At 42.1% G+C, this 18,376-nt stretch overlaps 1 protein-coding gene across 1 annotated transcript in view; it reads left to right on the forward strand.

The window, feature by feature from the left end:
• ANKFN1 (ankyrin repeat and fibronectin type III domain containing 1) overlaps positions 1 to 18,376 on the forward strand; it is a 176,297-nt gene that overhangs the window by 115,909 nt on the left and 42,012 nt on the right. Inside the window, exons 7-8 of the mRNA XM_032805646.2 lie at positions 10,482 to 10,579; positions 15,256 to 15,346. Of these exons, the coding sequence (XP_032661537.1) occupies positions 10,482 to 10,579; positions 15,256 to 15,346 (189 nt within the window). The remainder of the gene's footprint in view (positions 1 to 10,481; positions 10,580 to 15,255; positions 15,347 to 18,376) is intronic.

Here is an 18,376-nt window from a genome sequence, read left to right on the forward strand (position 1 = left end):
GTCTAATTAAACCACAGAGCAACTTGGTAAGTAATTTAAGTGTGAATGAGGAAACAAATGCCAAGAGAAGTGACCAGTTCTGCTGTGGCTTGTGCTTTCTGTTTATTCAGGAAAAGCTACCCCTTTCCTGAATAAATCAATGATTGGGGTGGGCGAAATGTTTTATTACCTTCGCTGTATCTTTTGTCTGTCCATCCCTCTGGTGAGCTGCCCTGTATTCTGCGCATCGTCCCCAAAACAGGGAGTGGTGGGAAAGAAACAGGTGACAAGAAGCCTACCCCTTGTTCTAAAATGTAAAGTGCATGAATTGGGTATTTTAAAAAAAAAGAAAAAAATCTTGGCTAAAAGTAGGTTACATAACTTAAGCCAGTCTAAAATTATGTGCCAGCAATTTACATGAGTTTTATGTAACTGTTTATACTGCTGTTTATTTAAAAATTACTACTTATCTTGGCAACCGCAGCTACACACCGTGCATTTGCTAGCTCCGGAATACAGGGCACCTTCATTAAAAACACATAGTCACCAATATATTAAATACAAAAAACCCCTGCTCTGACATAATGTTAAGAGTCAGATAGAAACCCGCAACAGCAAGGACATTCAGTGTTCAAGACAAAGCAGGCCTTTCGGGTGCTGAGAACAGGGCTGGAGCATGCTCCATCCTTAATTCACCCAGCAGCACTAAAGTATCCTACAACTCAGCTGCTGCAGTCTATAAGACCGGCGCTTGTTCTTGAGCCCTTATAAAGGACCCTCTTTATCCGTAGATATTTATGCTTCTGCTTTTGTGGGTTCAAGTCAGACTCATCAAATTTTTTAAATGCTGAGGGTAGGCGGTCTTTTGTTCTTTCTTAAGGTCCCATCATCATGTTGTTTAGAGCTTTAATTTTACCAACCTTAAAAATGTTGCCACCTTATATTTTATTTTATGTTTTCAATCTACCCCTCCATAATCAACATTAAAAAAAAACAACTTGTCAATGGCCATTGTTTATGTAGGACCTACTCAAAAGCAATATTTAGTGCCCTCTCGCTGCTTCTGTGGGTATATTTTTAAGCAACAAAGTGCATACCCCAAGTCTGTGCAGCCATCTTTGAAAGTGGTTGTGCCTAACAATCTAAACCATGAAACAGAAAGGGAAGAAACAAATATTTGTGAAATGGAAAAAGAGACAAAATTCGTAGGAAAGTAACTTTTATTCTACGTTTGAAGAAGGAACAAGAAACAGTGAAGAGTTAGAGGCTATTAGCCACGTAACGGTCAGCCTCACTTCAGCAAAACAACGGGATCACCTGCATGGGACACTTCCACTGACAGATCCACTTCTTAGCTTGGCCTCATTAGGAACTGCAGGATTATTAACAGTATTGTTACTGCCCTGTATTGCAGCTCAGACTGGATGGTGTCCTATAACACTGGCTTCTCTCTCTCATTGCCCCATATGAGTTGCAATATCAGTTGCAAATTGAATCCAGGAAGGTCCTTTAGCAGTAAAACCATGTCAGACCTCCATAGTCCAGAGGCCTTGGTCCAAGCCTTACTAGTATAGGGCCCGCCTTTCACTAGGCAGCACGTCAACATGAGGGGTTTGCAAGTTACATCAGTGAAAGTTTCTTGAATACAGACAAGGCCGTCTGAGGCATTCCAGCTAACAGTCTCTTGATTTAATCAGGAGGGGCGTTCTCAGTAGGTGGTCCTCAGCTCTGGAACTTGCTCTTTTGCCTTGGTTCACAATAGCCCAGGCCCGATGTGCTCCATCATCCAAGTTGTCTCCAAGCATCTGATTCGCCATTGCCCTGCATCCCAGTACAAAGTGAATGCAAAGTGCTGAAGTTCTGATCTGGTGGTGTTTTGCCCTTCCTTTGCACTGATGTGAAAAGCTACATCAAGTGCAGGGCAGTCAATGGGGAATTAAGGCCCAGACTGTATGACTACACTGGAGGCGGGAGGAGTGGTCTTACTTAGGTTAGCTAACTCGCATTAAAATAGCAGTGAAGACATGGCAGCTCGGGTTAACAGCCCAGATTCTGCCTCGGCACCCCTACAGAATTTCACCAGAGCTTCTAACCTGAATTAAAAGCCAAGCTGCCCTGTCTTGACTGTGAATTGAACCTGAGTTGTTAACCCAAGTTAAGAACATTTATTTTTTTTTTTGTTTTGCATACAATGTGAGTCAGGGGAACTGAACTGAACAGGAAGGGGGTAGAGTTTGGAGTACAATGGTGGGGAAGAGCCTGGGGAAACTATTTGGAATCGAAGTCTCAAATAAGACCCAGAAATATTAATTCCCGGTCTCTTTCTCTAACAAGTAAGGAACAGACCCTGCTTCCCTCTGAAGTCTATGGGAGTTTGGCTATTAACCTGAGTGGATGCAGGATCAAGCCCCAAATGACACTCATGATTCTCTGGTCCTACCAAGCTGTACTCAGTGCAGGAATGAGGCTTGGCGGAAGGTGGTTTTGAGTGACTTTTGTGTGTCCCCTATTCTCAAGCTGAGCAGTCTGTGTCCAAACTCCAGCTATTTGGAAGCCAAAGTGAATAGAAGTTCTGGCTACATTCCAGCTATGCCCAGTACACTAGAGGAATTCTTTGACAAGCAACTCCATCTGGCTTATCGCCTGTTTGCGCCACTGAAATGATATAAAGAGGCCATAAAACAATGGAGCATTAGTCTCTTAATTTCCATGTATGTGTCAGATTGTGGATGACACTGTGATGCATCATTAAAATTCCATGTCCTTTTAAGCATCCTCCTGCTCAGAATATTACCATCCCAGCAACTAGTATTCTTACCAGGAAGTGCATTTCTGCAACATACCACTGCCTTTTATTCATACAACACTAAAAAAAAAGATGTATGCAAATCAGTGGTGCTGGAAATTTGTTCATTTCAATCAAGCTTTGCAGGTAAGCTAACACATAGTAAAAAAAAAAAAAAAATTATATGCAATGAAACTTCTGCCAAAATTGCTCTCAGCGCACTCTGAGAAGATGCACCAATAAGCACATTATCCTTACCCTGAAGTATTTTTCTGTACTGTGGGCCTCGTCAAATGTTAATTGAAGTCGATGGATGCAGTCCTGCAGTTATAAATTATTACAGTGACTGTGAAGACTATGTCTTTTCACTGCGACTGTTCTATGTAAAAATACTATTGTGTGAATAAATCATCCATAGAACAAGGTTTACTATGCAGTAATATGATTTTAACTTGCAGTTCACTGCAGTTTATTTAAGAGAAATCTAAGCTTAAACAGGCTGTAAGTGTAGACATACCCCTAGTCACACCCCCAGAGTGGCAGCTACTCTCCCCTGAACACAAGAGCTAGGCACCTGCCAATTGCTCAAGGGAGTGGTAGATGAAAATGTTGGCCAGATGCCGAGTGAGTGTATTAGAAAGAATCACATGCCCTTATCTCATGCCCCCAGCTAGCTGTGTGAGACACAGGACATCAGTTTGCTCAGAGCTGTTAGAACTACTTTCACCTGTTTGCAATACATTTTTGTTTTATTATTGTGAAACCTCCTCTTTTGTTTTGATGGGTACAGTGATGACTATGGAGGGAGGGGAACTCAGCCTTTTCTTGCTGTTCATAAAATGCACGCCCTTTTCTTACCCAGTTTCTTTCTTTGAGTTCTGTGATCTCTGAATATTTGGGGAATAAATTATTATCCTTCAGTACCACATCATAGGGATGTTTTGTTGATTTTTTTAAAACAAATAGGCTTCATAACATAAAAGATCTTTAAACATAAAAGGGACAGTTACTGTCTAAAATTTATTCCATAGGTCACCAGCAAATCCTGACCATGACTCTGTACTAGGGCTGTCAATTAATCGCAATTAACTCTTGGGATTAACTCAAAAAATTAATCGTGATTAATTACAGTTTAATCACACTGTTAAACAATAGACTACCAATTGAAATTTATTAAATATTTTAGATGTTTTTCTACATTTTCAGATATATTGATTTCAGTTACAACACAGAACATAAAGTGTACCGTGCTCACTTTATATTATTATTACAAATGTTTGCACTGTACAAATGATAAACAAAAGAAATAAGATTTTTCAGTTCACCTCATACAAGTCCTGTAGTGCAATCTCTTTATCATGAAAGTGCAACTTACAAATGTTACTTAACTGCACTCAAAAACAAAAAATGTAAAACTTGAGAGCCTACAAGTCCACTCAGTCCTACTTCTTGTTCAGCCAATCGCTAAGAGAAACAAATTTGTTTACATTTACAGGAGATAAAGCTGCCCACTTCGCATGGCACTGTTGTAGCCGGCATCACAAGATATTTATGTGCCAGATGCTCTAAAGATTTATATACCTTTTCATATTTCAGCTACCATTACAGAGGACATGCTTCCATTCTGATGACGCTCGTTAAAAAAACAATGTTTTAATTAAATTTATTACTAAACTCCTTGGGTAGAATTGTATATCTCCTGCTCTGTTTTACCCACATTCTGCCATGTATTTCATGTTATAGCAGTCTCAGGTGATGACCCAGCACATGTTGGTTGTTTTAAGAATACTTTTACTGCAAATTTGACAAAATGCAAAGAAGGTACCAATGTGAAATTTCTAAAGATAGCTACAGCACTCGACCCAAGGTTTAAGAATCTGAAGTGCCTTCAAAAATTTGAAAGGGATGAGGTGTGGAGCATGCTTTCAGAAGTCTTAAAAAAGCAACACTCTGATGCAGAAACTACAGAACCGGAATCACCAAAAAAGAAAATCAACCTTCTGCTGATGGCATCTGACTCGTGATAAAAATTCACATGCATCAGTCTACACTGCTTTGGATCATTACCGAGCAGAACCCATCATCAGTATGAACTTATGTCCTCTGAAATGGTGGTTGAAGCATGATGGGACATATGAATCTTTAACGCATCTGGCACGTAAATATCTTGTGATGCAGGCTACAACTGTGCCATGTAAAAGCTTGTTCTCAGTTTCAGGTGACACTGTAAACATGAAGCAGGCAGCATTATCTTCTGCAAATGTAAACAAACTGGTTGTCTGAGCAATTGGCTGAACAAAAAATAGGACTGATTGGACATGTAGGCTCTAAAGTTTTACATTGTTTTATTTCTGAATGCAGGGATTTTTGTACATAATTCTATATTTGTAAGTTCAACTTTCATGATAAAGAGATTGCACTACAGTACTTGTACTACGTGAATTGAAACATCATATTTTTTTTACAATGCAAATATTTCCAATCAAAAATATAAAGGGAGCACTGTACACTTTGTATTCTGTGTTGTAACTGAAATCAATATATTTGAAAATGTAGAAAGCAACCACAAATATTTAAATAAATGGTATTCTATTATTAACAGCGTGATTAATCGTGATTAATTTTTTTAATCTCTTGACAGCCCTACTCTGTACGATTCGGTAGTCGGGAGTTTTGTTAACTCCTCTGCAGAATTCCTGCATTTTGGGTCCTCAGATGCACTCATTCTTCTTTGACTTTCCTTTAAGTTCTTCCAGTGCCTAAGAGCACTGTCTGCAGGAGTCACTGATGGTGATGTCTTGCACTCCTAACATGTCTTTGAGCAGCTCATTCAGACCCTTCCGGGTTGCTCCAAGTGCTTCAGTAATCACTGGATCATCTTTGTTCTTGTTCTCCGTAACCGTTCCACTACATAGCAGAGTTCTTCAGACTTCGCCATCTTCTCTTCTTGTTTCTTTTTTGTGTTTCTGTCTGCTTGTATGGCAATCTCAGTTAACATGGTCTTATTTGTCATCTTTTCTGCAACAACTATATCCAGCCTGTTTGCATGCACTGTTCGGTCTCTGACAATTGCCAGATCCCATAAAATCTTCACCTCTTCATTCTCTAGAGCGCTTTCGATTTGGTGGTCATAATACCGCAGAGTGTGTTTAAATCTGTACTTGCCACAGAGGCTCCAGTACAGACTGGGCGACCTCATTGTGTCTGTTCATATATTGCCTCCGTCCCAGGCTCTTCTGAAAAGGAAGAGACTGTGGAGCATGTGTGGAGTGCCTGCTCAACAGATGCTCCACCGTCGCTTCCTTTTCTGAGCACATTCTGCAGTTCGGGGAGCAGTTCTGTTTGATCAATTTTGTTCTGAATGTAATTAGTCCTTAAGGTCTACTCTTGTGCACTCATAATGAGGCTCTCTGTCTCTTGCTTGAGGTATCCTTCTACAAGCCATTAGCCATTGTTGTTATTATATGACCGTATTAGCATCCAGAGATCTCAAGCAGAAATGGAGCACCATTATGTTAGCTGCTCTCCGAAAACATACAAAGACACAGGAGCTGATTCTCATTTGAACTAAGGCCTTTTTACACCTCCCTGGCATTTTTTAAGGGGCCTTAAAAGGGGCATAAATTACAGAATGGTGTCAAGGAGCCTTAGTGTCAATGAAAATTGGGCCACGCTCCTTACTTGGAGGGCTTTCATTGTATTAAGGACTAGGTTCTGAAGCTAGCTGAGATCTTCACCCCTGCTCCAAATCCTGCATGCTGGGTAAACCAGGCAGAGCAGTGTAAAGGAACCCTAAAAGCCCTGGTTCCCACTGAAGAAGGATTCCCTTGGCCCAAGCACCGGTGAAAATAGACATAATGCTGCCTTCCAAGTACTCCCCTGTAAGCCCTCAAGCAGGGGATGTGCTGCAGTAGGAGGGGCGTGCTAGGACAGGGCTGCAGCATGCAGCAAGGCAGAGATTTCTGGTAGAGTTACAGCCCTTGGGGCTTCCTGCGGCGGCTGCCATAGTTTAGATGGTCCTCTTGGGGTTGTGTAATTTATGCCCAGAGCCTCTCCAATCCCCAAAACAGCCTAGGATTGGGAAGGCCCAAAGGTCGCTTAAAGCCCCCATAGTCTTAGCTCTCTCACAGCTTCAAGCATTGTCTTACAGACACAGGACACACACCATTTCTCATGCTGAGAAGTACCTTACTCTGCCTCTAGTCCCATTGCTCTGAGTGCAGCAAAGTGCTGTTCCACACTAAATGACACCATCTTGTTTTACCTGAAGAAAAAAGGCATCTGAAATGACAGAAAGCCCATTTGTTAGATGCTCAGCAGCTTAGGACTGGCTTCTCCAGTGTACCCTACTGCAGTAAGGGAACATGTCCTTGCAAGCAGCACGCATACCAGACTTCAGTTCCAAGTGATTTAATACATCTGAGTTATAAAACCCTAAAAATCATGGTTTACAATGGAAACTCTAACAGGCCGTCAAATATAACGGCACTTACATGCACTGCTATAATTAAACCCTTCGCACACCAAAAACCCTACAACCCCTTACAGTAACAGTCTCTACATGTTCATAGAGGCTGATGGAGGTAGCCCCATGACTCTCATTTAAGCCGGTGGTAGATAGTTAGTTAAAACTCCATGGAACTCTAGGGAAATGTGTCCTGAAAAAAGCCAGAGGCAAATGGACAAAATCAAGAACAACAGTGTTAACTTAGCAGTGAATGTTAAAGTGTTTCAGAACCTAGCATATAATGTCTGAGATCACAAGGCACTGTCAGAGAGAGAGGGAGTGCTGAGCATGGGGGATGGAATGAGAAGAGAAGGGCAAGGTGGCATGAGCCTCTTGTTCTGGCAATCCTGCAGAAATGTGGAAATTAATTGCTGAGAAGAAAATATTGTGAAATATTGTTTTCTTTTTTCCAAATAGGGCAGACTCCATTTTACCCGTGATCTGTATGAGAATCGCATGCTCTAAATAGACTTGTATCCAGTGCTTGATCTTAAAAACTAAAGCTGATAACAATTAAACCTCTGAAAATAGCAACCGCTCTGGGGAATTCTGAGACATGCAGAAGTCTTTGGACCAACTTCTCTCAGTTACATTGGTGTAAATGCAGAAAACGAATGGAGTTTCTCCAAACTTACATCAGCATAACTGATAGAAGAAGCTGATCTCTCACCTTTAATCAGATCATGAGGTTCTGTTGAAACAGATGTCCAGGATGACAGCTTGTCTACAAGTCTGAGTCTGATGCGTTTTTGAAGTGGACAGCTATTAAATTCCAGATGTGTGAGTCTCCAGGAGTAACTGGCCCTTAACTATACCCCTGGTACCTGCCATTGCTAGAGTATAATTTTTTTAAAAAATAGGCTATTTTCCTGTCAGCAGTCACACTTCCCCACTTGCTTGTGCTCATTTTAAAAATGATTTAACTTGTCTGCATCGCTCTATTTTATATTATTTTTATGTTCTCATTCATTTTTGCAAGGAACGGAAGGGGGGAGAGTGATGGCAGTGGGACTGATCCTGGAAATCTTTCGCTCATGAGTACTTCTTATAAGTTAATGGGAACACTTACGTGAGTAAAGATACCCCGGCATCTGCTTGAGCCTGCAGGATAAGCCCCTTCAATTGCAAAGTATATGTCAACACAGCATCGTTTGATTCACTTTCATAATGGGCTACTACTTAGTAATTCCTCATGGCTCGGTGTGACTTCTGTGATTATGTAACACAATCTGATATGGAGTAGAGATCTGGTCCTATGTCTTCTGAAGTCAATAGAAAGATTCCCATTGACTTCGGTGAGCTCTGGATCAGGCCCAGAGAGGATCATTCTGTTGTGGGTTGGGCAAAACATCAATCAGACAGGTGGTTGCAACTCCAACCCATCTTTTACGATAGTCGATGCTCCTTTATAAAAGCCCACTCCTAAAACAAATATGTTTGCGAATCGACCCAGGAATTAGTACTACATGTAAAGAAGATTTCACTGGATATTGTTTTGGGTGGGCTGGTGGGAGAGAGAGAGAGAGAGAGAGAAGAAAGCTACACACACAGCATAAACAAGCACAGTCTGGTGCTGACTAAAAGAGTTCTGGGGCTATACATCAAGAAACTATCTCCTCTTTGATTCCTCCTGTGTTCAGGGAAACAGGACTTTGTGCATTCCTTGTAAATAAACAAGATTGCATCAGAGGTATCTGGCTCCATCCCATTTCTCCTCCTAACTGGAACAACCTGCAAGAACCCAAAGTTTTATTAGCCACTCAGGCCAACTTTTGGGCCAAAAAAGGGGTAACAATCTTCTGTGGGCTGGCTCCTGCAGTCAGAGCTATATGATGTATTATAATATGCAGGCCATATTTACTCTATCCTGGGATGCAATGACTGAAAAATACTTGGAGCTGAACATGAGCTCCTGGTGGGATGCTATAGCCAAAAGGGATAATAGGATTCTTGGAGTAGAGTATTTGGCACCAGTCTCACTGCTGCTGGAATACAATCCGGTTCTGGGATTGGCAATTCAAGAAGGATGTTGATAAATTGGAGAGGATCCAGAGAAGAGCCACAAGAATAATTAAAGTGTTGGAAAACGTGGCTTATTGTGGTTCTCAACCTGTGGTGATCTGCTGACTCCTCGGGGTCCGTGAACTATGTCTAAGGGGTCCACAAAAGATTTAGACTGAAAACTGACTGGTCAAAATTCATATATATACAGACAATAGATTTCCAAAGGGGTCTGCGCCTCCATTTGAAATTTTTTAGGGGTCTGCAAATGAGAAAAGATTGAGAACCCCTGAGATAGACTCAAGGAGCTCAACCTGTTTATCTTACCAAAGAGATGGTTAAGGGTGACTTGATCACAGTTTGTACATACCAATCGGGGGAACAAATACTTGATAATGGGCTCTTCAATCCAGCACGCAAAGGTATAACACAATCCACTAGTTGGAAACTGAAGCTAGAAAAACTGAAACTGTAAATAACATGTAAATTTTTAACAGTGAAGGTAATTAACCATTGGAACAATTTACCAAGGATCAGAGTGGATACTCCATCACTGCCCATTTTTTTAAATCAAGATTGGATGTTTTTTATAAAAGATCTCCATTAGGAATGATTTTGGGCAAGTTCTGTGGCCTGTGCTACAAAGGATGTCAGACTAGATCACAATGATCCCTTCTGGCTTTGGAATCTATGATCAGAACTTGGCACTCGTGTGAAACTTCATTGATTCCCTGGGGCTCTGCATAGCCGCAAGGGTCCACCCATGCAAATCCATCTGCAGGATCAGGGGCTTTATACTGATTTTGATTTATAGGCTTGCTTCATTGTGTTTGCAGACCAAAGTCCTGCACACAATATCTTTTTTCCTGCTGCTGCTTTTTCTTTAAAAGGAAGTTGCTTAAATGAGAGCAAATGCTAACCGAATATAACTTGCATGCCAAAACATTTTAAAAGTACTTTTATGAAAAGCTTTTGAGCTATTTTTTGTTATTGAGAGACACACAAACCACAGTCAATTGCTGTTCACAGTGTTGTGAAACATCATTATTTTGTCTCGCTATAGCCCGATGGAAGAGCTAATAGGGAAGTGGGAGGTGGGGGAGGGGGAGAAAAAGAAGGTTAGTTAATTTCCAAGGTGCTAAACTGCCTCTATTTCTTTACCTGACGCTGAAATCTGATTACATTTCCCCCTTGTTGTTTATTTTCTAGTGGAATGGAGCTGCTCTGAAGACTTTTATCCGTTGGCTGGGGAAATAATCATGGACAATCTTCAGTCTTTGAGATGCACCATCACAGGCCTCAGAATGGTAAATGCCAAATCATTAATTTAGATCTTAAACTCCCCAAATGGTACACGGGCTGTGACATTTGCATCCGGGCCTCTTGGCAAGAACAGCAGAGTGCCATTCCTCTGACAACAACTGCCAGTTATTAAGCATAATATGTCTGGTATCCATAATCTGAAAGTCACAAAGGAATAGACAGACAGCAGGAACTGTTTTGTAAATTGTCATGTTATGGGGAGATCAGAAAAGATTGGAATGAAAACCGCTGCTCTCTGGATCACAGGATAATATTAGTGCAGATCAAAGGCTCCTGAGAGATCCAATCCTGACTCCATGCTGATGGTTAAAATAACAATTCTCTGTCCTCTTCCTCATTCAGGAACAAAGTCACTGCATGCAGTCTTTTAAGAAGACATGTATTTTCATACAGATAAGAACTGGGTCAATGACGGAGAAAATCTCTCATGAATATTCACTTGGATTTTTAAGCAAGCTAACCTGAACCATATGTTTGTAAACCTTCTCTGCAGGCTTTTTGTGAACATTTGTGCAAGCAAATTTTGTGTTTTGCAAATGCTTGCAGGGAACAAATCTTGTTCAAAATTCACACAAATATTTACGATGGAACCATTCATGTGGAGCTTGATCCAGCACACACTGAAGTCAATGAGAGTCTTCACTAGAGATTGAATCAGGCCCTTAAGACAAAATAACAGCAGGGAGAAAAGCAAGTTTATTCCAAAAACCCCTGGCCAGTGCCCTGAAGCACAAGTGTTAGAGAGCTGCCTGTCTGCTTGGGTTAAAATTCTCAGTTGTGTATGTCTGGGAGTATGTCTACCCTGCAGTTGGAGGTATGACTGCAGTCCACGTAGGCACACCTGAGCTAACTCTAAGGGCTGGTCTACACTGGGGGAGGGGAACACACAACTTCAGCTACGGAAATAGAGTAGCCAAAGTCAACGTATCTTATTTCGACTGACCTCCTGTCCTCACGGCGCGGTATCGATGGCCGCGGCTCCTTGTCGACTCCACTTCTGCCTCTCGAACTGGTGGAGTTCCGGAGTCGACGGGAGTGCGTTTGGGGATCAATGTATCGCATCTAAACGAGACACGATACATTCATCCCCAACAGATGGATCGCTACCCGCCAATCTGGCGCTTAGTGTGGACGTACCCTAAGCTTGCACTGAGGCTGCAGCACAACAGGCTTCAACCCAGGCTGTACAAGCCCCCTGGGCACTTACTTAGGTAGCTAGCGGCTGTAGCTTTGCTGCTATTGCGACTCACACTAGCTAGGTCAAAGCTAGCTCAGGTGTGCCCGCCCCTGCAGCAGTCACACGTCTGATTGTAGTGTAGACACGGCAAAGAGTAAAGTGATGGGCACAAGATAAAAACCTCCCAGCCAGAATAGAACAGGCATTTTTTCAGTCTGAAGAGCTTTGATTTGAAACTTTTTCCAAGCTGCCGGTCCATAGTATATATTTCGTGCATTTGGGCTATGTTACTAAACATAAAAGCACCACAGCTTGCACAGTCGCTTTCAGGGGCACGTGTTAACAAGAGCCGATTGTACACTGTCTGCACTCACACTCCCTGCCAAGGATGCCGTACCTTTAAGTGAAGGGCAGGATTTTCAAAAAGCACTCAGCACTGGCCTATCTCTAGTCTCATTCAGGTCAATGGTAAAGCTCCAACTGACTTCAATGGGAGCAGTGTTAGGTGTCTAGACACTTCTGTCTGCATTGGCACTCAGGCTGTGATGCATGACTGTGGAGCTGTCCATTAATGTCAAGGGTATCCCTATGCTATCATTGATAGATTGTAATGTCTCTTTTGGACCCATTGTGGTCCATTAACTCAGGGATCCACCCGTACTGGGATTTGGGGAAGATCATTGAACTATGTCTTCCAATCTCTCATGATATTCTTCTGGTCAAAGCACCGTGGGTAGTAGGTTTGGAAGAAGGTGACTCTGAGTGTGGGAACGTTGTCTAGTGATTAGAACACAGGCCTGGGCATCAATTGCTGGTTCTGTTCCCAGCTCTGTGACTGAATTTTTATGCGACTTGGGCCCAGGATCCACAAAGGAATTTAAGCCCCTAACTTCCATTGATTTTGTAGATCTGGGCCTTAACCCCAGTTTCACCATGGAGAAACCAGACGTAATATCTGCTACTTCATATTTTGAGGATTGAAAAGTGCTTGATGTCCTAAATTTAAAGGTGTCTTATAAGTGCAATGTATCACTTATTTGCACTGCACAGTCTCAGTCAAGAGACAATCCATTCCAGCAGAGACTGTAATTGTCAAAGAGTAGTAAATTGCAAACTGCCACGCACTCAATCACTGTACATTCCTTCTCCTGCCTTCCTTACCTGATGCTTTGTAGCTGAGCTGTTTAAGTACTCAGCTGTAATATCTAGCTATAATGGAATGAATTAAGGAGTGAACACCAGCCCTAGTTCTGAGTATCCTCGCTCTGGTGGTGTGACAAGGTATAAAGACACTCGAGCATGTAGGGAGTTACCAGGGTCCTGCCTATCGCATGGCTGATCCTGGCAGAGTTAGAAAAGGAAAGAGAAGTTGGTGCAAAGGAGGCTGCCACAGGGGGGGTATCCTCTCTCCCAGTTGGGGAGGCTGGAAATGCCTGAGGCGCTTATAATTCGGTAACTTGAGTTTATTTGGTCTAGTTTTGAATTTTGGAAACAAAACAAGTCCTGAGGCAATGGCTGTGAGGTGCAGAGGAAAGCTGGCCCAGTGACTAGGGCACTCATGTAGGAGTGGGGAGACCTGGCTTCAAATCCCTGCACTGCTACAGACTCCCTGCATGATCTTGGGCTAGTCACTTACCCTCTCTGCCCCCACTAAGACTTCTCTACCTCACAGGGGTGTTGTGAGAAGCTTGCAAGGCACTCGGATACTACAGTAAATTAACCATGTAAGTATCTGAGATAGAGCAAAGCAGCCTGTAGTTTCCTTCTGTGGCTGGTGGATCTGCACGCAAGCTTACAAGTGAGTTAAGGTCCTGGTCCTGCCAACACATAGTGCTGGAAGTAGCTCTCACTACTGTGGCTTTAGTGGGACTAAACACGGTGCGTAGGACTGGGTCCTAAGGACCGGAGTCTGCCACCCTTATGCACCTACTGAAGTCAGCGGGCCTGATTCTCTTTTACACTGAGACCTGTTACCACTGCCAGAGCGGCGTAGGGACAACTTCATGCAAATGAGAATCAGGCCCCTAGGGATTCCTTGTGAAATAAGGTACTCTCCAGTGTGAGCAAGAATATCAGAACCTCACCCTTAGTTCTATTCGTAGGGTTTGTCTACACATCGCCAGAGTCTGGACTACAGATGTATGAATTGTAGAGCATTCTAACGTGTCATGGTCTAACTGTTCCAGGTTGACCCTGCCATTGTGAACTAAAAGGTACCTAGTACACATTCAGGTAATTCTGTTAGAAACGGGACTACAGTAGAACCTCAAAGTTATGAACACCTCAGGAATGGAGGTTGTCCTTAACTCTGAAATGTTCAGAACTTTGAACAAAACGTTATGGTTGTTCTTTTAGAAGTTTACAACTGAACCTTGACTTAAAACAGCTTTCAAACTTTACTATGCAGAAGAAAAATGCTGCTTTCTCTTTATTTTTTTTTAGTTGTTTACATTTAACAAAATACTGTACTGTATTTGTTTGTTTGTCTCTACTGCTACCTGATTGCATACTTTTGGTTCCAAATGAGGTTTGTGGTTGACCAGTCAGTTCGTAACTCTGGTGTTTGTAACTCTGAGGTTCTACTGTACATCAGTGTGAGCTAGGCGTCTTTTAGTTTTGTGCCAGCAAGGTCTACATGGAGCAGTTACAGCACAACACGTTAGAGCACTGTACAGTTCACACACCCCTAGTCCAGATTGTGGTGCCATGTAGACAAGCAATGGGCGAAATAGATTGGATTAGTAAGGAATCAGTCATCTTTGAACTGAACCAGAACCTATTTTCAACTTCAGAAAAGTTTTTAAGATTTAGTTTGTTTGTGTTTCACCTTTGCCAGCCTCAGTGCTTCCTGGGTTCCTCCAGGACCAGAGGAGAAGGACCAAAATACCATGAAGGGAGGCTATTTCTGCAGTTTTTCCAACCTAGCTAGAATGGGGAGTGCTGTAAATCTAGCAAAAACACCTGTTCTCATAACAGCTCCAGCCCAGTTTTTAGACCAAAGAGGATGGACAGTTAGATAAGCTTTTCATAAACTTTTTAGTATTTAAACAAAGCAGATTTCTATTGATCCCAGTCATAGAGATTACTCTACTGCTAGGAGACAAACAAACAAACAAAAAAACCCTAAAACTGTAATCATTACTTCATTATAGATTTTCGTAGGCCTTGATTCGACAGCCTTTGGAGTGAGCAGTATTTACATACTAATCTCTCTGATTTCACCACTTTGCCACTGAGTCACGGTATAACCCTTGGCAAGTCATTTAACATCTCTCCACCAATTATTGACTTCAGTGGCCCTATTAGGTATGAGTTAGGGTATGAGTAGAACTGGCTATAAGTAATTTTAAAAGTCGCTATGATAAGGGTTCATTAGTTGATGTTTGTATGAGGCATTGAAGAAGCAAAGTGCGGAGTATTATTGTTAATATTTTTAAATAAAATATTTAATACCCTTCTGTTTCCATTTCAATGCATTTGCAGGGCCAAAGTTATTACGCTCGTGTGTCAGCATACAACATGAAGGGATGGGGACCTTCACAGACTACCACTCCTGCCTGTGCTTCTCCTTCTAGTAGGTTAAGATCTCCATGATTGATTTATTAAAGCTACTTTATTTTTTTGTTTTTAAAGTGAATTTGACCCATTGGGGTCAAATACTAAAATGGGCAAGTCACTCAGGCATGAAATAAATAAAATATAACTTCAAACAAAAAAAACCTGGAAAGAATTTATATATATTTTAATTGTCCTGCACTGTTACCACTTCCACACTTTTTCCAGTTCTTTGTCAGCACATTTTCTATTTAGGACCTGATCCTGCACACATATATGCACAAGGGGTAGGATTTTGATCCTTATGTCCGTTAATAGGCTTCTGTCGTATTGAACTTTCTCTAATGTAAGGAAAAGAGCAGATCATAGTTTGAATCTGAACTACCATCAGGATAGCGCAGACAATTCTGCCCTTTGCATTGCAAACATTGTGGGTCCAGTCCTTTAAGATTCTGAGGGGTGTTAATTCTCATTGAAGTCAATGGACTGCTCATATAAGTAGAGATACTTATGTGCATGCATGTTCACAGCAGTAGTTAAGTAGCAGTTAAAATGTTCCACATGACTGAAATCCTCTTTCCTTTTGAAAATCATGGTGGGTTTGCTGAAACTCCACTGGGACCATAATTTGACTTTTGCAATTTTTTAATTTATCCTAATTGCATCCTATTGTTAGTCACTTTTCCTGGATTAGTACTCACTGCTGAATTGGCTAGGCACATTACAGCTTCCCTTGTATTGATTAGTGTGGTGAAGGTTTTCATTTTATTGCATTCGCGTTTTCTTTTATTAGGCTAATATAACCAGTTAATAAGCTTGAATGGTAATGTGAGAACATAAAGGAAGCAGGACTGACGCTACCTATCTGAGAGTTGTGGGAAGTGGACTTTGGGTAATTGAGGCTGTTACAGTACTACTGTGGTATCCTGGACCAAATTCTGCTCTCACTTACACCAATACAAATCCAGAGTTACTCTAACAAAATCCTCTGTGTTTGGTGTAGTACAGTCCTGGGACAAACTTCTGCTCACTGTTACATTGGAGTGATTCTGCTGACTTACTCTGAATTACACCAGCATAACAGAGCAGAATTTGGTTCCTGAAGCCTTAACATTCCATGCCCCCTAAAGAAGGGGATTGTCTCTTTTCCAGGAACTTAGGGCAGGTCTACACTACGGGTTTAGGTTGACCTAAGTTACGCAACTCCAGCTACGTTATTCACGAAGCTGGAGTCAACATACCTTAGGTCAACTTATAGCAGAGTCTACACCGTACTGGGTCGATGGGAGAAACTCTCCCGTCGATTTACTTCATGCTTCTCGTTCTGGTGGAGTACCGGAGTCGATGGGAGAGTGACTTCACCAGACCGGCTAAATTGACCCCTGGTGGATTGATCGCTGCAGCATGGATCCACTGGTAAGTGGAGACAGGCGTTCAGTGTCAGTCAACAGAATACGTCCTGCAGAGCAGGAGACTCCTGACAAAACACGTGGCATTTTATACCGCAGCCCTGTATTGGATTGAGGTATTATTCTGTGAATATTGTTTTGTATTCTTGTTCAACCTTTTAAAAATACTCTGCAAGAAAGGCCTGATCCAAAGCCCATTGAAGTCAAACAAAGTCTTGTCACAGACTTCAGTGGGCTTTCCATCAGGCGCTACTGAACCCAAACAAGAGCTGGTCAGAAAATGAGGTTTATTTTCCTGCAGAAAGTTAAGACTTTGCATCTAAAAGAAACTGAATTTATTTTTTTATTGAAAACTTTCCTCTCCTACAAAAAAATTGGTTTTCAAGTGAACATTTTTGTGATTGGCTTTTTCAGTTTTCGACAAACAAACATTTTCAAGGGGAGCAGGCACATTCCACAAAACTTTGCCTTTTGTCAAAGAACCCAGTTTTCTGTCAAAAGAAGTTTCGATGAACAATTTTTGACCAACCCTAACCAAAACCCTGTAGCCTGCCTATGCTGCTTTGACAACATTATGGTACTACAGAGGCCTGAGAGAGAATGTCCCTAGTTTAGGAGCAGCTTGGGTTGATATAAGCAAATGTACAGTGGTCTTCCTTGTGGACCCTGTTGCTCTGGAGGATCACGAGTGGGAAAGGAAGTGCTCATAGATCTTGGTGCTGCAGGGACACAGAGTTGCAGAGCAGCCATAGGCAGCCCCAGGTAAGTAAGAATTAAGGCCACTTTGTCCCCACAACAGCTGATAATCCAGGTGAAGTAAAACCACCTTTCCTCTGCCTCCTCCTAGGCTATGCCTTCTATGACAACGGTGCCACAGCTGCACCTGGGGAACTCATGGAAGGCTGAAGTGGGATTTTTAGAAGAGACAGGTATGGCAACAGTAGAAAAGGACCAGTCAATGACACACGCTCAAGCTCGAGTGAGACTCTTATAGCCTAAGTTTAAACTCTTTTTATGAGGTAACGTTAGCATCAGAATTTCAGCTTGAAATGCAGCATTCATTGGTCCAGTTACAGTCTGCAGAACTTATTCTAGTGAAAAGGTCTTTATCCAGGGGACTGCCTTTACCACTGCCTTTGAAAACTAACCAAGCAAATGCTCAGCAAGAGCAGTGTGCCCCTGGAATGACACTGGTGTAACGGAGCAGAATTCGGCCCTAAGCTATAAACTAAAGTTAGATTCTTTAACACTCTATAAAACAGTCTATAAGGACCGCCAGAAAAATATGCTAGTGCAGTGTTTCTCAGTCTTTTTGATCCCAGAGACCGGCTTGCTGCCTATGCCAGGGAGATCTCAGGGACTGGCACTGGTCCATGGACCAGTCGCTAAGAATCACTGTGACAGTGGAATTAAAGATCCAGCGTTCAAGCTTGAATCCCACTCCAGGCCCAAGGCACCAAGGGATTGAAAAGTCAATTAATCTTCCTGGCTGGAGATTCCCCTGGCATCGGGGACTCTTTGAGTGCTGGCTTCTAACACCTTCCCCACCCCCAGGTCCAGTGAATGTACCTGAGGCAAACTTCGCCCATAAAACGGGTGTAGCCAAAATGCTACTATGCTCTGGTGATCCCCAGTTGCCA

Source organism: Chelonoidis abingdonii, chromosome 13 (assembly GCF_003597395.2).
Source record: "Chelonoidis abingdonii isolate Lonesome George chromosome 13, CheloAbing_2.0, whole genome shotgun sequence".
NCBI lineage: Eukaryota > Metazoa > Chordata > Testudines > Testudinidae > Chelonoidis > Chelonoidis abingdonii.